At 36.6% G+C, this 19,506-nt stretch overlaps 1 protein-coding gene across 20 annotated transcripts in view; it reads left to right on the plus strand.

The window, feature by feature from the left end:
- The window catches only part of MAPK10 (mitogen-activated protein kinase 10), a 441,743-nt gene that overhangs the window by 355,609 nt on the left and 66,628 nt on the right, over positions 1-19,506 (plus strand). For 18 of the 20 annotated variants that reach the window (XM_032498595.1, XM_032498590.1, XM_032498619.1 and 15 more), the window contains 5 exons: positions 9,763-9,892; positions 14,449-14,507; positions 15,338-15,476; positions 16,184-16,349; positions 18,806-18,877. In XM_032498595.1, coding sequence (XP_032354486.1) covers positions 9,763-9,892; positions 14,449-14,507; positions 15,338-15,476; positions 16,184-16,349; positions 18,806-18,877 — 566 coding nt within the window. The remainder of the gene's footprint in view (positions 1-9,762; positions 9,893-14,448; positions 14,508-15,337; positions 15,477-16,183; positions 16,350-18,805; positions 18,878-19,506) is intronic. The other 2 variants (XM_032498610.1, XM_032498630.1) reach the window with 1 other exon arrangement.

Consider the following 19,506-nt stretch of genomic DNA (forward strand, 5'->3'; position numbering starts at 1 on the left):
TCAATGTGAGGACGAATCTAGCTGATCTTACCTAAACCAAATCTGGTAAATTATTTGATATTAGGAAAACATTTACTGCTGGAAGAAAATACATTCACGTAATTGTTGCATAGAAATGCTAATAAAATTTGGGTAAAAAGAAAACAGCCTATTTGTTAATCTTCCGTTTTTCAAACTGGATTCTGTGCCTCAGGGTAAGGCCTAGACCGGGGAGGGTGCTGGTACAGCACACCAAGAGCACACACAGCCCCGTGATGGATACGGCAGGTCTTCCTGGAACTCAGATTTCATGTGAAGACCGAGATTGATGGGGAAATGAAATTTTATATTAAAACAAATACAGATCTATATGAGATCAAAATGCAAATTTTACATGAATTATAAAGGTGAAGCATATGACTTTAGAAATATTCAAAAGTGATTTGACTCATGTTTGTAGAAATCTGAGACCTTTAATTCATTTTGCTCTACAATTAGGAGTATTTCAATCATTAATTAGCTTACTTGTTTGAAAATACTTATTTAGGGCCAACTATATGCCAGACACTGTACTGTGCTCTCAGTGCAAATAAAGGTGAGTAAGTCTCATTGCAGCATTATTTATAGTAGCCAAGACATGGAAACAACCTAAGTCCACTGATGGGTGAATGGATAAAGAAAAAAAAAGTATATATATACATACACACAGTGGAATATTATTCAACCATAAAAAAGAAGGGAATCCTGCCATCTGTGTCAACATGGATGGACCTTGAGGGGATTATGCTAAGTGAAGGAAGTCAGAGAAAAGCAAATACTGTATGATCACACATTATGTGGAATCGAAAAAAACTGAACTCATAGATACCGAAGCAGATTGGTGGTTGCCAGAGACGGGGCTGGGAGTGGGAGGAGGGATGGTTGAAGGTGTTCTAAAGGTCTAAACTTCCAGTTATAAAATAGATAAGTTATAAGATAGGTGCAATGCACAGCCAGATAACTACAGTTAACAATACTGTACTGTATATTTGAAAGTTGTGAAGAGAGTAAATCTTAAAACTGCTCATTAAAAAATTTTGTAACTGAGGTGATGAAATGAACATTAGCTAGGATTATTGTGATAACGATTTTACAATATATACATATATCAAATAATTTTGTTGTACACTTTAATGCAATGTTATATGTCAGTTATGTCTCAGTAAAACTGTGGGGAAAAGGTGATCAAAACTCAGGTGGCTCCTGCCCTCACTGGACTTACAATCAAGCAGTGTGACAGGTTTTTTTTTTTAAGTTAATCTAACTTAATTTTCGTAACAATTTATGAAGTTCTATTAGTTATTTTATTAATGCTGTGTTACTTTAAGGCATTTTCTTGATAAGCACTAAAAATAAGCAGGAGTCTCAGACACAAAATAACGTGGCAGGGCCAGCCCAATTTAGATGTAATGAGACTTGATGAGGATGGTGAGGTGCGGATTAGAGAGAAGCAAGAATTTCCGTAAGGAGACTATTTAAGGGCAGTCTCTGCAGTACTTGTAAGACGTGATAATGGAAATGGAGTTAAGTGGGTTAATTTGAAAATACACATTGGAGGTAAATACGGGCCTTCATGGATTGGATATGGGCGGAGATGAGAAGGAAAAGTGAGGGTGACTTCTGCACTTGAACAGATGGGTATTTAAGAGAATGACTGGAGGAGGGAAATTTAAGGTTAAGAGAGAGGTCAGAGGTTCTTCAGTTTGGGACATATTAATTTTCAGATATTTTTGAGACATCCAATTAAGGTGATCAGTAGATAGTTGTGTGTGTGAATCAGGAGCTTTAGAAGACATCTTAGTGAAGATAGTATCTTGGCATCTTGAGTAACACAACATTAATTTAAAATGTGCTACTTGGTTTATTTAAACTTTTGTCCTCAGCTTATTTAATGCCATTTTCCTAACATATTTAAAGCTCTGGAAATAAACATTTTGCAGTAGCAAATAGAACTCCATGCAGTAAACATGTAGGGGATATGGCGCTAAATCCTTCAGGCCATCCAGGAGCACAACAACTTTGAGGACAGCAGAAAATGTACTGAAGGGCATCATATGGTAAGTGTACCACAGCGATTGCACAGATCAACTGCTGCAGGGGTAGAATTCAGTTTCTTAAGTATCAGCCCAAATGTCAGAGTAGGGGAGGTGAATAAAGAAAAAATGAACAGTAGATAAAGAGGAACGGAGCAGTAACAAAGGAAAGCGGTTCAGGGGCTGGAAGGAATAGCTAATTCACATTTTTAGAGTCCAGAGGTGTTGGGGTCATTCGCAGTTAGCAGTGAGCACCAGCTGTCAGATTAATGGAGGGCAAGCATGGAGCAGGAAACGCTGTGCTGGGAAGGCCTTGGGGGACAGAGGCTAGGCCCATGGGCTGGGCAGTGCAGTTTATTCCTGTCGTAATTGTATGTCCTGTGTGCAGGAACCATTTGCAATTCCTGTGGGTCACTTAATGGGTCTCATTAATTTGGCAGGTGTCAAGAAATAGTACCGACCTCTGAGCCAAAGGAACCTCTTACCGTCTTTAGTTCCGTTAATTTTAGACATAGTGCATGTTTACTACAAGGCCAATCAGAGAGTCACCGTTTCAGAGTAAAGTTTCTTGCACAAATAAAGATGATGTGCTCAATATACTTCCACTCCTTAGCTGACTCTGACATCATCCAGGTTCTGACACTCACCTAACTTGCATGCAGATTTGTAAGGAAAATCTTATTAAAATAAAACTATTAAATATGAATCAGACTTTGAATTTTATTGCCAGGAAATAGGCAAAGGTAAGAATGTAGTAAGAATAACCCTGGAAGAGCAGTGACCTACTTCTGCCTCTTCCGTCTTGTGGAAACAATGTGCAAAATCCTCTTTAGCAAGAAGCACAGTGGCCATCAGTAGCGGGAGACCATATCATTTCTAAATTGGGAAAACTTAGACAGCGAAAGGCACACTAAAATACATTGGTGGGTGTCAAAATAGTACTATTGAAATTGAAAAAAATTACGTAAAACATAAAAAATTAATGCAAATAAAATTTTAAAATGTGTTCACATTTGATTACCTAAATATTAAAAATATAACATGAGAAAAATAATTATTCTTCATATATCCTCATGTATTGTAATCAACTGAAACTTTTTAGCCCTATCTTGTCTGTCATTTGGTTTCACTGGTATTTTCCTGAAGAAGACTTTTTTCAATGTGATTTTTATTATTTGATTTGTTCAGCCTTTCTTGCTTCAGTTCCTTCCACCACATTTCAGTGTGCTTTTATTGACAAGTATTCGTTTATAATAATATCTATTCCCTAAAGTTCTTAAGAGCTGAAGTATTGAGATGCTCCATTCACTAAATCCTATGATTAAAGGTTTTTAAGTGATTTTGGAAAAAATGCATCTGAAATTTAGGACTTACTTACAAAAAGTTGTTCTTCAATTGGAATTATAAGGGGTGCCAAGAAAATGCTGATTGCCTTGCTGAAGCATCTTTACTCTTTGTTTCAACATCTGCTTTGTCTCCAAAATTTTGTAATAAATTTTGCATAAAGTTATGTACATGTATGTGTAAAAATATTTACAAATCTTGGCCACCTTTATCCACAAGGGGATCCTGCCTTTTGCATAGAAAAAGATCCAGGCAAACTCCACAGCTGATTGCTCTATTTGACTGTGAGTTACTGCTTGTCAATCGTTGTGTTCCTCAGAAAATACACTTTGAGATGATGATCAGATGCAGAAAATTTATTAGGGAGTGTTTTGGGGGTTTAAAAGGAAAGGACGGAAGCAGAGAATGAAGTTTGGCTGCAGTGAAATCTCAGTGGAAGCCTCAGGTGACCCTGTTGGGAATTCTGAAGAGGGAATCAGCCTTCCCAGCTGTCCTAAACTGGGGCGAGGTGGCCAGGCTTTTATAATCCCAGGTTTATCAGTCACTGATTGAAGGCTGCTCATGAAGAGAGTGTAACTTTGGTTGGGCAGCTCTTTTCAGCTGAGGTTATAACCACAGGGGGCTCAGAGCTGAGGGGCTGCTAGCAGCATTCCCACCGGCTGGGATAAAGTCCTTTATTCCTTAAGGGGAATCTTAGCAGTGCGTCACAGCACCCGCACTGCCCTTTGATGCACTAATGGACTCCTGTTCCTGGGTTTTCCCCCCAACATGCTGAGAAACAATTTTCAGAAAATCAGAAACCAAAAATGTCTAGAGCCCATGAGAGTTATAATGTATAATGAAACTTAGATATGCCTGCTTCTAAACTTCCTGTTATATAATATAACAAATCTCTTTAATAGTTAAGCCCCTATTAGTCATAATTCTATTACTTGTAATCAAAAGCACCCCTAACAAAGTATAAGCAAATTGATCTAGCCAAGCAATTCAATGACAAATTAATCCAAAAATAAACTGATGGCTTTTTAAAAAAATTTATTTTGTATTGAAGTATAGTTGATTTACAATGTTAGTTTTAGGTGTACAGCAAAGTGGCTCAGTTATGCATATATATGTGTGTATATACTTTCAGATTCTTTTCCATTATAGTTTATGACAAGAAATTGAATATAGTTCACTGTGCTATACAGGAGGTCCTTGTTGTTTATCTATTTTATATAGAATAGTGTATATCTGTTAATCCTAAACTCCTAATTTATCCCTCCCCCTTTCCATCTGTTGACTTTTGATGGGGGGATTAGGGAAGGCCTCTACTGAGGAGACGATATTTAGACTGAAACTTGAATTACGGGATTGAGTCAGGCAAGTGAGGATGTGGGAGGAGCATTCCTGGCAGAAGAAACAGTTACAAAACCCTGAGGTAGAGGTGATTTTGCAGGTTGGCCATGACTAGAGACTGTAATGTTTGGGCATAAAAGTGAGATATTTGAGGGCACTGGGTAGAGATTTTTTTGATAGTTTTCAATTAAAGTCTTGGCTTTGGGAAAAGGTCAAAGTGAGAACATGGGAACATGGGAAAAGAGCAGTGAAGGGTGCAGTATATATTCCAGGACAGAATTTGCCCTACCCAGCTATGGCTCAAGATGCCTGAGGTGTTCAGTAAAGTTTTTAAAAAAATTTATTTTCTAACACATAAAGTTTTTCTCATAATGCCTAGAGATTTTTTGTTTATTTTTTATTTTTTGGCCACAAACATAGTAATGTGATCAAGCACATTTTATATGTCATTTGATTATAAATGTAATAGGGAAGGGGAACAAGAGAAACTATCAAATAAATAATTATGACTTAGGAAGAACATTTAGCAAGAGGTTATCTGCAATTACCAGAAGGGAAAAAAGCAAAACAATGGATTTTATGTTGAGAACAAGACTTGCCTACAGGGATGTGTTTTGTGTGTGTGTGTGTGTGTGTTTATATAAATACATTCAAGGAAGTAGACATGGTTTTATTGCATTATAAAACTGGATTAAATGACAGGAGTAAAACAACAGAAGGCTATATCTTTCTTTTATGGATGAATCTGGTAGAAGTGGAGTTAGTACTGTATGTCAACAAATTGCTAGAATATGTTTAGCAAAATTGCTGGAAAGTTGCTAGAAGTTGCTGGAAAATCTTCATAAAGATTTTTAACTTTTTTTACCTGCAAGATGACAAAAGAAAAACTACTGAAAGAAAAAAAAGTAGAATTCTATAAACCAAGACACAAAAAAAGAATGACAAGAGTGATGGAAAACTCTCAGAGATTAATTTGTGACTATGCAGCAGGGATGCCAATTTGCAGATGTGTTTGCTAAACTGCTGCCAGTAATCACTGAGGAATTACAGAAAATGGGAAAGATTGTAGTGTCAGCCAGGGTTCATGGCAGGAGACAGAAACATTATAAGTAGGTAAAGACTTAATATGGTAAATTGGGTGATTGCAAAATCATTGGAAAGCCTGGAGAAGTGGTCTCTAGTCTGGGCTTCCTGGAATGACTCCCAGACACCAGAGGGCTGAATTGCCAGGGGAGCTGCCACCTCTGAAAAACTGAACTTCCAGAATACATGATTGTAACCGAGATTTGGGAAGCACAGAGCTGGAACTGTGCACTCGTTACTGCCGTCATCGCCACGCCATCATGCTGGTTACGGGGCCCCGGAATCTGGAGACCACTGCTGCCTCTGCTTCAACCTCTCTTCTCACCTAGGCATCTGGACAGTGACATGAATCGCTGCTTCAGAAGAAAATCTCACGTCTTCATGAGACCTTGTTGCCAACCGAGAAATGTTAGGAGATGACCACCCTCACTTTTGCCTTATGAATCTCTCATGGTTGCATCTGCATGGCAGGGCCATACTGGAATCCAGAGTACTAGCTGCAAAAGCAACCAGGAATTGTATGTGTAGCTCTCAAGTCTCTTCAGAACAGGAAGGCATGATGCAGGACATAAATGGAATTTCGGTGAGCCAAAGCACAGTATTCCATACAACTGTAGACAGGCAAATATTCTTATTTCTTTAGAGGGAAGAAAGAGGTTATGAGAGACACCTGATGAACTTGACATTGGTCCTAGTATTAGTTAGAAAATATACTCTGTAAGTCATTAGGAAAGGATGTAGTGATCACTGGGAGTACAGGTTTCATTAAAAACAAATCATACAAGATAGCTTATTGGAGTGGTAAGTAATAGAACTACAGACCTATAATGTATCTGGATTTTAACAAAGCTCTTGCCTCAAACTTTTATATCCTGGGACAAACTTGTGAAATGTGGTCAAGATAGTGGTATAGTTGAATGGATTTGTGATTAGTAGAAAGATTAAAAACTGCTGATTAGTAGGTAGATGTCCAATTATAGCACATAAATATAAAAAGTTATTTTTTATCCTAGCCTGCATTACACAGTGGCTCCACCAAGGACACTGACTTTGAAAATACTGATCGTCATTATTTATTGAGTGCTCGCTCTGGGTGAGGCACTGTAGATATATTACTACATCATTTATGACTGACAACAATCTTGTCAGGTTATTATCATCTCTGTTTTTAAGTATGTGGAAGTTGATGCCAGAAAGTGTAAATGAATTGGTCATAGCTCCCCATCTAGTAAGGGGCAGTGCTGAGATTCAGACCTGGAACTGCTTCAAGAAAGAGGTACCAGAGGGAGAGAGAGCGTCACCATGTTTCTAGGAGAAACTGGCAAGAACCTGCCAGGATCCCCACGGGGCGGCATTTTCTCAGTTGTCCCACTTGGGCTCACTGTCTTGCAGGATCTGTTCAGTATCTCTGGGACTCATACTCACATTGACAAGCCTCACTAAAGGCTCACACATGAAACCAGATGCCAATTTATTAAATTATGAGATATGTAATAGCCAAGCTAACCAAACATGGGCAGAATTCTTGCATGCAAAATTCTGAAGGAGAGCCCGATAAGCAGAATTTTGACTGCAGAGGATAGAGTCAGCCCAAGGAGACACAGATCAGATTGCTAACTGGCTGCAGTCTCCAACAATCACAATAGGGATGTCTGCCTGGCTGACTGGATCCCTGGACCTATCTGGGAGAGCACTTTCTTATTTGGCCAGGCGAACCAGAATTTGCCTCTCTGACTCTTTCCTAGGTCCACAGGACTGACTACTATTTTTTTGCTAGATATTTTAATGATTTAAATTGTTTGTGCTTAAAATTTAGTCTTTCTCTTTAAGGTGATTGTTCTGATCAATTTCCTTTTTTTTTGTTTGGTTTGGTTTTTTTGGCTTGTTTTTTAATATTTAAAAAAATTTATTTTCATTTGGGGGATGAGATAATTGGGTTTATATATTCATTTCAATGGAGGTACTGGGGATTGAACCCAGGACCTCATGCATGCTAAGCACACACTCTACAACTCAGCTATACCCTCCTACTTCATCTGATCAGTTTCCTGCTGATACAATTTCTTAACTTCAGAAAGCAAGTTCAGTTCCTATATTTCCAAATTCACTGTTGTCCTTGTGCATTACCTGTAAGGCTCCTTTGACTCTTTCCTTTACTCATGCTGCCATTGATAGGTTAGCGAGAACAAACGCAAGAACAGAAGTCCCAGTGCTGACATACAGAGTTGAATAACAGCAGAAATTTTGAAAAAGGCAGAATTTTTAATTAGCATAGGCTCACTGTGTGTCAATAGTGTGTGATGTATTTACCCAAGAAGCCAGGACAGACTTAGCTGTATTAACTGTGTCAACAGATTGAATGAGCAAGCAAGTGAATGAAGGAGTTAATAGCCTTTCTCTAGTCTTTACTGACACTCCATGCTTAGAGTAACAATGTTTATTTAGTCAAGGGTTCACATTTTCAGAGGGTATCAACAGACAGGAATATATTCAGAGGAAACTGACCAGATGGTAATAGGACTTGAAATCACACTCTGACAAATGGTGGTAGGACACTGGTGATATTTAGCTTAACAAAGAAAAGACTTAGGGGAAAAATAAGAAAAGCTAAGAGTTATTGAGTGTTTACTGAATGCGTATAGAGTAGACTGAGCATTGTGCTCAGTCCTTTAAAGGATTTCAAACATTATGGGTCTATCATAATAAAAAGGGAATACTTTATTTTGAGTTGCTCTGGAAGGCAGGGCTGACAGTAATCAATAGAAATCACAGAGAAATAACTCTGCTCATAAGAATGATGACATTTCTGACTCTCAAAGCTGTCCAACAATAGAATGAGCTGCCTTGATACAAAGGGGTCTGTATTTTTGAGGATGCTCAAGCAGACTGGTCAAACTTTTGATGGATATATTTTGGAGAGGAGTAAATACTAAATGGAGGCATAGACCAGATAAACTCTGACTGTACAACCTTACTCTGTGAGTCTTTCATTATCTTACAATACAGTTATTCCTTTCTTTATCTTTCAATTTAGTGGCATGAGCCCTAACTGGTCAATGTCACTTTCAGTTCAATAGATCTGTAGGATACTGGTTGCTGCCTTCCATCCTGGCAACTAAGACAAAATCCAGCATAACCCAAATTTGCAGGGATGGGAAACATTTTGTGAGTGGGTTTATTAGGTATAATAGCAAGAAGAAACTCATTTCCTTTTTTGATCGCCATGTATTCTGAGCATGGGAGAAACAAACAATACTCTGTATTGATTGCCTTTTCAAAGCATGGTAAATGATCATTCTCAAATAGTTTGAAAACTTCAAATGTTAGTAGCATTCATTTCTGTCTTTGTATTTAAATGTAGTTATTTATGCTTCTGAAATCCCCTCTGGTTGTGTTCCTTATTTCAAGCTTTGTTATTGTTAATACACTTTGAGCATCAGCTCACTTATGTATTCACGTCAGTTAATCTCACACCTTAAAAACTGGTTCCTGCGAATGAGTAAAGAATGAATGTCCACTCAAAATAACCAGAGAATGTTAAAGTTTTATAGCTAAATATCACATATTAATATCACATTATAATAGATATTATTAGATATTGATAATAATCGATATTATCTTATCAGTAGATGAGAAATTCAAGCCCAGAGAGATTAAATGACTTGCCACAGTCACACAGCTAGTGGGAAAGTTGAACACTTTTCTTTCTTCTTTCGTTCCCCACTCACTGATGCAATTATATGCTGTTTTCTTTTCCTAGCAAATAGAATGTTTCCATACTAGTCACTCTTATGTCTTTATTTACAGTCTGATTGACACTGGACTTGAGGAGCAGGTATTTGAGTACATTCCTGACTCATATTTTCCCTATCCCTATCTTTAGTTGAGTCAGGAATTCTAAGGGCTCCTTTGTTCTTAACTCTGGATCGTGTTTGCATCTCTGCAGTGCTGCATATGACGCTGTCCTTGACAGAAATGTGGCCATTAAGAAGCTCAGCAGACCCTTTCAGAACCAAACACATGCCAAGAGAGCTTACCGGGAGCTGGTCCTCATGAAGTGTGTGAACCATAAAAACGTGAGTTGTTATTTTAAACCTCTGGCAGTGGGAGGAGGTAAGATTGGGGAAAGAAAATCAGTATGCCAACTTGAGTAGGAAAGACTTTCTTTACTTTGCAATTTCTGTCTCTTAAGATTGTTTATCCTGCCCATATGCTACATTTGATTTCATTGTCCTCATAGTAGCTTTCTGCTTAAAAATCATCTGAAAACCATATGGCGTGTAGGGGATGAATCTGATAGATATTTCCCTGTTAAGAAATAAACTGTATTTGGTTATCTTGATCAAAATTAACCAGAGAGCTTCATGCTTTTCCAAAACAAAGAGACAAACAAACCAAAACCAAAAATATCTTATAGAACAATATACTGTATTTCTTTATAATTTAAATTTAATTATTAACAGGTGAAGATTTGTATCTCCTTTTTGTTTTAGCTATAGGTGGCCTCCAACTGTTCAGTGTGCACACTGTGCTTTGGCATCTTGCTTTTTGTAGGGCTGGGCAAATGTGCAGGGACATATCTGCAAAGCGCTTCAGAACAGGATTGTCAAGAACATTTCTCATTGGAACTCAGTAGGGAACACTATTACAGGGCTTTCTTCACTTCAGAGTATAATCTTCTTCAACCACTGTCAGAGGTGTCGAGAACTCTTTCTATGCTTTCATTCTTCTTAGTAAGGAGAAATGGAAGATAACTGCTGTTTTAATAAAGACAATGTTCATAGCAACATTATTTACAATAGCCAAGACATGGAAACAGCCTAAATGTCCATCAACAGATGACTGGATAAAGAAGATGTGGTATATTTATACAATGGAATACTACTCAGCCATAAAAACCGACAACATAACGCCATTTGCAGCAACATGGATGCTCCTGGAGAATGTCATTCTAAGTGAAGTAAGCCAGAAAGAGAAAGAAAAATACCATATGAGATCGCTCATATGTGGAATCTAAAAAAACACAAACAAACAAAGCATAAATACAAAACAGAAATAGACTCACAGACATAAAATATAAACTTGTGGTTGCCAAGGGGGGTGGGTGGAAAGAGATAGACTGGGATTTCAAAATTGTAGAATAGATAAACAAGATTATACTGTATAGCACAGGGAAATATATACAAGATCTTATGGTATCTCACAGAGAAAAAAATGTGACGAAGAATATATACATGTTCGTGTATAACTGAAAAATTGTGCTCTACACTGGAATTTGACACAACATTGTAAAATGATTATAAATCAATAAAAAGTTGAAAACAAATAAATAGATTATAATTATAATCATTACATATACATATAATTTATTACATGTAAACATGTAATATAAATAATTATTATAAACATATAATAATAACTCCCTACAAAGTTTTTCTTGAGTATGAAAATCACAGAATATAAGAAATTATCCATGCAGTTTTTATAAACAAGTGAATTTGTCATGAGGCTAACCGTCTATCAGTGGCACTAAGAAGAAGCAAACGTATGAGTTGAAAGATATTTAAAATACAAATAAATGGATTTAGGCCTAATGAGTGTTTCTCTTTTCCTCTATTACTCTACTCCAATGACACTTTAGCTCAGTCATTTGTTTGACAAATACTTGTTAAATGAATAGAATGTGCCAGGTATAGATCTAGATGCTCTAAGATGCTAAGAATACAGCAGTGAAGATAGGAGAGACAAATTCCTGCCACGTGGTGCTCACTGGGGAGACAAAGGCAGTCTGCAAAGTAGGTAGGTAAGTGTATAGAATGTCAAATACTAATAAGTGGTATCAAGTAAAATGAAGCAAAGAAGGAAGATAAAAAATTCTGGTCAGTGCAGAATGGGTAGGGTTACTCTTTTAAACAGATTGAGCAAGAAAGGCTTCACTAAGAAAGAGAAAGCTTATGAATTATGTACCCACCTCTCATTTGGCCATGCGAGGAGCAGATTTCTATAAAGGAATACGGAAATGATGGAAAGGATGATTCCAAAGAAAAGTCATTCTACTAAAACAATTTGTTCTTTCTGTGTGTTAAATAAAGGCAGGAGATCGATTAACCGCATGACCAGTGCCAACTCCTTCTGTGATAGCAAAGAGTATGAGAAATACTGTAGGCCATGGAAGATGGACATGAACAATAAAGCAACTGTGTGGGAAGTTTTGATAGTTTTTGTTTTCATATATTTGTATCTCTCTAATCCTCCTTCCAGCCCCTATAATGCAATAAATACATTTGGAGGAATTCTCAGTTACTTGGCCAATTTGAGGGAGTCATACCCTCATCCTTGATTGGAATATGGGGGTTCACATTTATGATACCTAAAATGGATTTCCAAATTGAAATGGGAATTTGTAAGTGGAATCCTGCCTGCTACCCCCTTTTATGTGTGTATGTATATATGTTTGTATGCATGTATGTTTATAAGTCTGTGGAAATAAATTTCCAGAACTTGTTAACAGAGATGAATTTCACCCCAAATATAAATTCCACATTAGTGCTTGTAATACTAAGTAAAAGCAGAACTCTGTTAATGCTGTGGAAAGTAAAGTGAAATAGTAAAGGAATCCCAATTAAATTTTCAATAATAGAAGAGCCAATCCATTTAGAAAATGAACACAATTCTAGGAAGTGATAGCTGACATTATTGTGGGGCCATGACAAACACTGATTCACATCTGTGCATTTTAAGATGCTCGAATGAAAAAGGAACCGAGTCAGATTCCTGCCTGGAAAGCACTGAACAAAAATGGAAATAACCTGTGATGATCTGATTCTAAAGACAAGATATTTGATTAGTTATTAGTAGGAATTCAGATTTATAATGGACCAAAGAAAGAACAGAGGAGAAATCCTGAAAAGGGAAATCAAAGAAGATGAAGGTGATAAAACATGGGCATGGCAACAAGAATACATAGTGGGGACTTCACCTTTTAAAATAATAATCCTTCATTTACATAACATTGTAATTCTATTTTCTAGACTAATTTAGATTACCTAGATTATTTATTTACCAGGTAATATGGATTAGCATTTTTTCATCTTTAAGGGTTGTTTGTATGTTGTGTGTGTGTGTGTGTGTCCTACACACAGTCTCTGATGTTTCTGTTTGAAGAAATATAAAAATGAATTACTTTCCAAGATTGATAAAGTACTAGAAAAACAGGCTTATGATGTATGTTCCATTGATATATGTAGACATTTTTCAAAACACACCATAACTAAGTATACAGAATAACAAAGCACAAATTAAATTAAAACTTTAATCACAAGTTTTAAAAATATTTTGAAACAATTTTATTTCTATATGCGTATTTCATACCGCAAAGTTGCTTCAGAGGAGATAGATAATCCTGGATGTTTTGATATGTTATAACCGTTGCCATGTATATATATGTAAAAGTATTTGATGATATTGTCACTTTTTTCCTCAACAAAAATCTTCAACAAATGAAAACTACTGAAGCTTTAAAACATTCCCTAGAATTGACTGCATTTCTCAGATATTAAAAACCATTTTGCTTTATTTATTATTTCATGCTTATGAAGTTTACTGAAATTCATTAGTTCATGTCTTAAAGATGTGTAAATCTTAAGCTTATTTTTGTGAAATGGTTGTGTCTGTCCTACGAGTAGAAGATTGTTCTCTATATTTTTTAGTTCTACTTCCCACTGACACATTAATACAGAATATTTAACTGAAAGAAAATTTTGAGTTATATATGCATGCAATTTATTTGCATAAAACAAATTTCTTTTCAAAATTTACTTATACTAGAAGATAAACTTCTTTACTATTTAATATATAAAATAACTAAATCAGGAAACAAAAAAGTTTAAGAAACAGCATTTTGATAACTTCAAAAATACATTTTCCATTAAATTCATCATTGATATCATCTAAGATATACCTTTCCTCACACATACCATTGAAGCATTAGTTTAAATAATATTTGAGTGTGAAATAGAAGCAAAAGAAACCTTTAGTTTCAACAACACAAAAACTCTTGACTCAGAATACCTTCTTGACATAGAACACTGCCTTGACTTAGAACACTGCCTTGACTGAGAACACTGCCTTGACTGAGAACACTGCCTTGACTTAGAACACTGCCTTGACTGAGAACACTGCCTTGACTTAGAACACTGACTTAAGACCCCACCTTGTTTGTTTGAAGGAGGACGTGGCCTTACTAAGTCTTGCTGGGAGTTTCACTGCTGCCTTACTTTTCTTACATGGCTTTTTCTCCTTTTTTGTTGAATTACATTACAACCTATATTTACCAAGGAGGACCACACTCTAAAGCAATATCACAATTATGTATCTTCTCTGATACTTCTTTCTGTCTAATTTTTAATTGATTTTAACCTGAAGACAGATTGCATGTCCTTTCTGAGTGCAGTTTTCTGTGTTCCGTGAGATAGTTCTAGAAAATTTTTCCAACTTTTCTGTTTCCACCATAGCACTAGTACATATGTGACTTCGAGTTGGAATAAGTACTTGTTTAAATATGTTTTTTAAATAGTTAATTTTCTCCCTTTTTCTTTCTCTCCTTCTGTCCCTTCCACTGTCCCTTCTCCAGATTATTAGTTTATTAAATGTCTTCACACCCCAGAAAACGCTGGAGGAGTTCCAAGATGTGTAAGTAACAAAACTCGTGAAGGAAGGGGGAGCATAGCATTCAGATAACTCAAGTGATACTGACAAAAATCAAATGAATGAAATCCCTTGTGGACACCAAAGGGAGGTGAGGACTGGCAGCAAATGGAAAGGATCCAGGGATAGGACAGGAGTCTCTGTTTCTGGTGTTACCTCCTGGAAAGACATTTCTGCTACTCTCTGAACTTCTGGCTCTTTGTGCTTTGTTGTCCCATGTTCTTGGTTCAATCAGAATCAGAGAAAGCTTATTACTTATTTTACATTTTTTATTATTTTTAATTTATTCTGTGAGCTTTCTAGAATGAGTCAACTCACTTTGAGAAATATTAATAAAGGACATGATAAAAATCATCTTTAGCCTTCGTTTCTATTTTTGTGGTGTTTTTTGATTTTGTGACAAAAAAACCTACCAGAAGTATAGTGACAATAAGCAGAGGAGAGGGATTGACTCCTTTGTTTCACACAGATACACTGCATTTAATGGAAGATGCTATTCTGAATTTTTTTTATTTGTAATCATAATACTCAAGAAAGAGTTCAGAGAATTCAGGGTGAAGTGAGAACAAGATGAAGGTAGAAAATATATGGACAGGAACCACACACTAATAAATGCTACTTCTGTTAGCACTCTCGTGGTAGGGTTACCATGGGTAACACGCATGCAATACTTGCAAGTTTTTCATATTCTTAATTTGTCAAAAGTTGAGCTGGAAAGTTGGGACGACTTACAGGTCTAGGAGAGGATTCTGACTCGTTTGAAGCACTTCACAGGTCTTGCGATTTGGAACTAACATTGTGGATTCACCTTGCAGTTACTTAGTAATGGAACTGATGGATGCCAACTTGTGTCAGGTGATTCAGATGGAGTTAGACCATGAACGAATGTCTTACCTGCTGTACCAAATGTTGTGTGGCATCAAGCACCTTCACTCTGCTGGAATTATTCACAGGGTAAGAACACCTACTTCAGAATGATAATTAAGATGCTTGTGGAGAAGAGAAAGAGCAACCTGGATTCTTTTCTTTATGTAGATGAGCTTGGTTAAATATAATATGCATCCTCGTTTATTTTCCTATAGAATCAGCACATTAATCAGAATCACTACTGTGCAGGAGGAAGCTTCAGCACCCTGCAGTTGATTTTGTTTAATATTTTGTTTCAGCTCATTGAGAGTCAGCTTCTGAGAAGCCTTGTGCTTTCTAGCCCCTTGATTGGCAGAGGTCAGAGGTGCAGCTGAAACAAGACAGTTCCTTTCCGTTGTTTGCTTCTGGTCCATAAAGACAGCTGCCCTGATCTGCTCTTCTGTCAGGCCTAGAAATGAAATATAAGCTGAAAGTTTTACGTTGCCATAAGGAGAAACCTAACAGATGACAGTAAATGATTTTTTTTCTAAAACCTCTTTCCAAGATGAGCTTAAATTGTAAAAATGATACAGTTCTCTTCTGAGTTTAAAAAAGTTTCTGAGGATATTAAAACAAAAAATCGAAACACTAACTGTAAACTTCTCGGGGCAGCACTTTTTTGCTTTTCGTAGGGCTCTCCAGTCAAGGGGGGCCCATCTGTGCTATCACAAGGCTGCCATGTCGACTGGGTAGATGGAAACCATATATTCCATTTGAGGCTGGCTTTTAATTTCTTCTCTTGTTCCTATTGTCAGGACTTAAAACCAAGTAACATTGTAGTCAAGTCTGATTGTACATTGAAAATCCTAGACTTTGGACTGGCCAGGACAGCAGGCACGAGCTTCATGATGACTCCGTATGTGGTGACACGTTATTACAGGGCCCCTGAGGTCATTCTGGGCATGGGCTACAAGGAGAACGGTAAGGACGCTTCTGAGCAGCAGCCACAGAAACTGTGAAGAAAATGAGGACACATTTGTAGATAGCCGAGAGTAATGTTCTCTTTCAGTGTGTATGAATACTTTTTTTTAAAAAATAGAGTTGCCAGCTTTCATATTCAGAAGTTTTTCAAAAATACTACTAGGAAGACTCACCCATTAAAAATGCGAAGGATGTAGATTCTGAGAAGTAAGGTTGGCTAGAAGAGCACTGAAATGTTACGGCTAACACGAATTACAAGGCGGAGCCTGATTAAACAGTCAGGTGGATACTCATTAGCATAGATGCCGTAGGTATTGAGAAAACGTGCTTTTTAGGTGGCAGCTCAGCTCAAAGCGAGTATAAACGGGAAGAAATCTGCTCCATTTAGCCCTTTGGCTTTATGTTACATCTTAGATTGATGGCTCTAGTCCTAGGAAAAGACAAAAAGATACAACAAATCCTTGGAGCAAGAATCTTCACAAATGTTCAATGTATAGTCAGTTTAGAATAATCCAAAGTGTTCAGGTTGGAAAAGAATTTCTTTAACACTTTAAACTGTTCTGTAAGTAATTGTTAAGGTAGCAATCGCCTAGTAAGTTTTTATAAATTCCAAAACCATCGAGAGGGAAAAATATTAAATTTTACACTACTGCTTTCATAAAGAAAAGCTAGTACTCATGAGCACTTTAAAAGAAAAGGTAGAAAGAATCTTCAAAATGTATTTCGGTTTGATTTTACTGAAATGAAGGACTCATGAAATACGTATTAGAAAGCACTGCAATATATTAACTTTGAAAAGAGTATTTCTAACAAGTAATGCGGTGTATTAAAAACACATCCAATATATTTAAGAATTAAAATAGTTTTATATTAGAATTTATATATGTACTCAATGTACCTTTCATACTTATTTTTTATATTCTATTCTGTTTAGTTCCCAGGAGTCTATAAGTTCTAGAGGAGTAATTATCATTGTATTTTTATGTGTAGGTGGTACAGAGTACTTTTCTGAAAATTCCCTGGCCACCAAAGTTTTAAAAAGTTTCTGACTTCCAGATTAGAAGAGAGCCAATCCTTTTGTGCATTTGTGCAGAGGAAGGGAAAAAAGTTCTTGGCAAGGTCAGGTTTACTTTGTTGAGCAATGGCAGAATTCTGTTACGTTTTGACTTGGAAGAGGAAAATCTGGTCCTCTTCTCAAGGCAATACCACCTCTAACTTATTTGGGTTTGATATTTGTATACTTTCTTCGTAAGTTATTTATAAAAAAAAATCAAAGGGAGACCCAGTTAAAAAATTCAGTAAATCAAGAATCTATAAGAATCTGGAGTGGGGTATCTGAATTTGCCTAATGTGGATTTTCAGATCTTTGCTGCACAGATGGCATGTGATCTCATCCCTTCCCCTTCCCTCACCAGAAAGGACTGCAAGTTGCTGCCTTAGTCTTTTGGCTTCTCTAGATCCATGGAGAAAGCATACCTAGCACCCTCGTGCTGCCCTCTCACCTACCTATGGGATGAAAGTAATCCTGCAGAATAACCTGCTTGCTCCCACATCAGGCATGCCCAGCTATCCTATTCACCTAACCTGCCTTCCTTCCCCAAGGAGCATTTTAGCCTAATGTTTTTGCCCCCAATTTCCCTTTGTCCTTACTAAAAAGCGAGTTGGAAGAGGGTAAAGATTGGTAAGAGAAGGTGAAGCATGTTTGGTTAACAAGTATGACAATTGAGAGACAAATGTATGTATATAATAATTTTTAACACCGTTAATACTTTTATTTACTTTACTTCTAGATGACTCCTTTATACATGTGCTAATTAATTATATATTTTTTCTTGAAGTATTTCAAATAGAAACTAAAACTGATGTTTATTTACAAGAATAACTTCTGAAGGAAAAACTAAGCCCTGAATATCAGGGTTTCCTTCCAATATTTCTTTCTGCCTTTAAACCATGGTTCCAGCCATTTCCTAGTTTCTTGGATTTGGTTGCATTTACCTTATTTTTGGATTGAAAAAGGGGTGTCGCTAGTTGCCCTATTCCATGTAACTGAATAGAATAGAAAATGGAAACAGCCACCCCTAAAGGTTGATCAAGATTATTTTCTCTACATCCAGCAAATGACATCGAAAACCCTTTGGTGGCTTCTAGCCATCACTCTGCCATGGAGATGCTTTTGGTTAAGCTGCTGCTTTTCCATGTTACCACTTTGTGGCACTAAAGAAGCAATCTAAGGCACTCACAAAGTAATTAAAAAAATAATTTGAGTTCTTACACTATACATTGTTTGTGTAATATTATAGTGCTGATTTTAATTCACCTTTTTGGCTAGCTTTTGGTGGGAGATAGAAATTGTACCTTCTAATCAAACTGTTCTTTTTCCTCCTCCTCCTGAGAGCAGTTATCTTAGTTAACTTTACTTTCCTCCCTTCTCTTCACTCCCTTCTCTCCTGTTCTAGTGGATATATGGTCTGTGGGATGCATTATGGGAGAAATGGTTCGCCACAAAATCCTCTTTCCAGGAAGGGACTGTATCCTTGTACCTTTTGCTGCAGCTTTACCTGTTTTGTTCTCTCTCCCTTTAAACACATAATGATTTTACCAGGAGAGTAAAGATAGAAGCAAAAAGTTGGGTAAGTGGTGTAACTGTGATTTTTAAAAAATGATTACTTCTTTAATCTGACCAGTACTGAAAACTACCTACCTCAATGATTTGTTTTAACTAAGTTTTAATGGGATTTTTCTTCTTAAATTATTTTCTTATCTGTAACTCAAAATAGCAGTGCAATTTTTTTTCTCATAAGTAAGAGAGGCCACCAAATCCCAAATGAGTAAAATATATTTATAATTAGCAGAAGAAGCCACTATTTGCAAGTATTTTCCATCTCCTTTCTATAACCATTTTATGCTTCTACAAATTTCGGCATAATCATTTCTCTTCTTGCTGATGCCCTAAACTTCTGTCCATATCTTTATTGATCTGAATTATTCTTGACACTATACCCAGTCTTAAATAGGTTAAAATAGCACATCTTCCTTAAAATGTGAACTTCCACATTTAAAAATAATAATTATTTTTCAAATTGCTGGAGGTCAGGTGAATTTAAAATAGGCTTTCCTTATTTGACTTGGAGATGTGACTTAAACATAGATAATTGCT

This window comes from Camelus ferus, chromosome 2 (assembly GCF_009834535.1).
Source record: "Camelus ferus isolate YT-003-E chromosome 2, BCGSAC_Cfer_1.0, whole genome shotgun sequence".
Taxonomy (NCBI): domain Eukaryota; kingdom Metazoa; phylum Chordata; class Mammalia; order Artiodactyla; family Camelidae; genus Camelus; species Camelus ferus.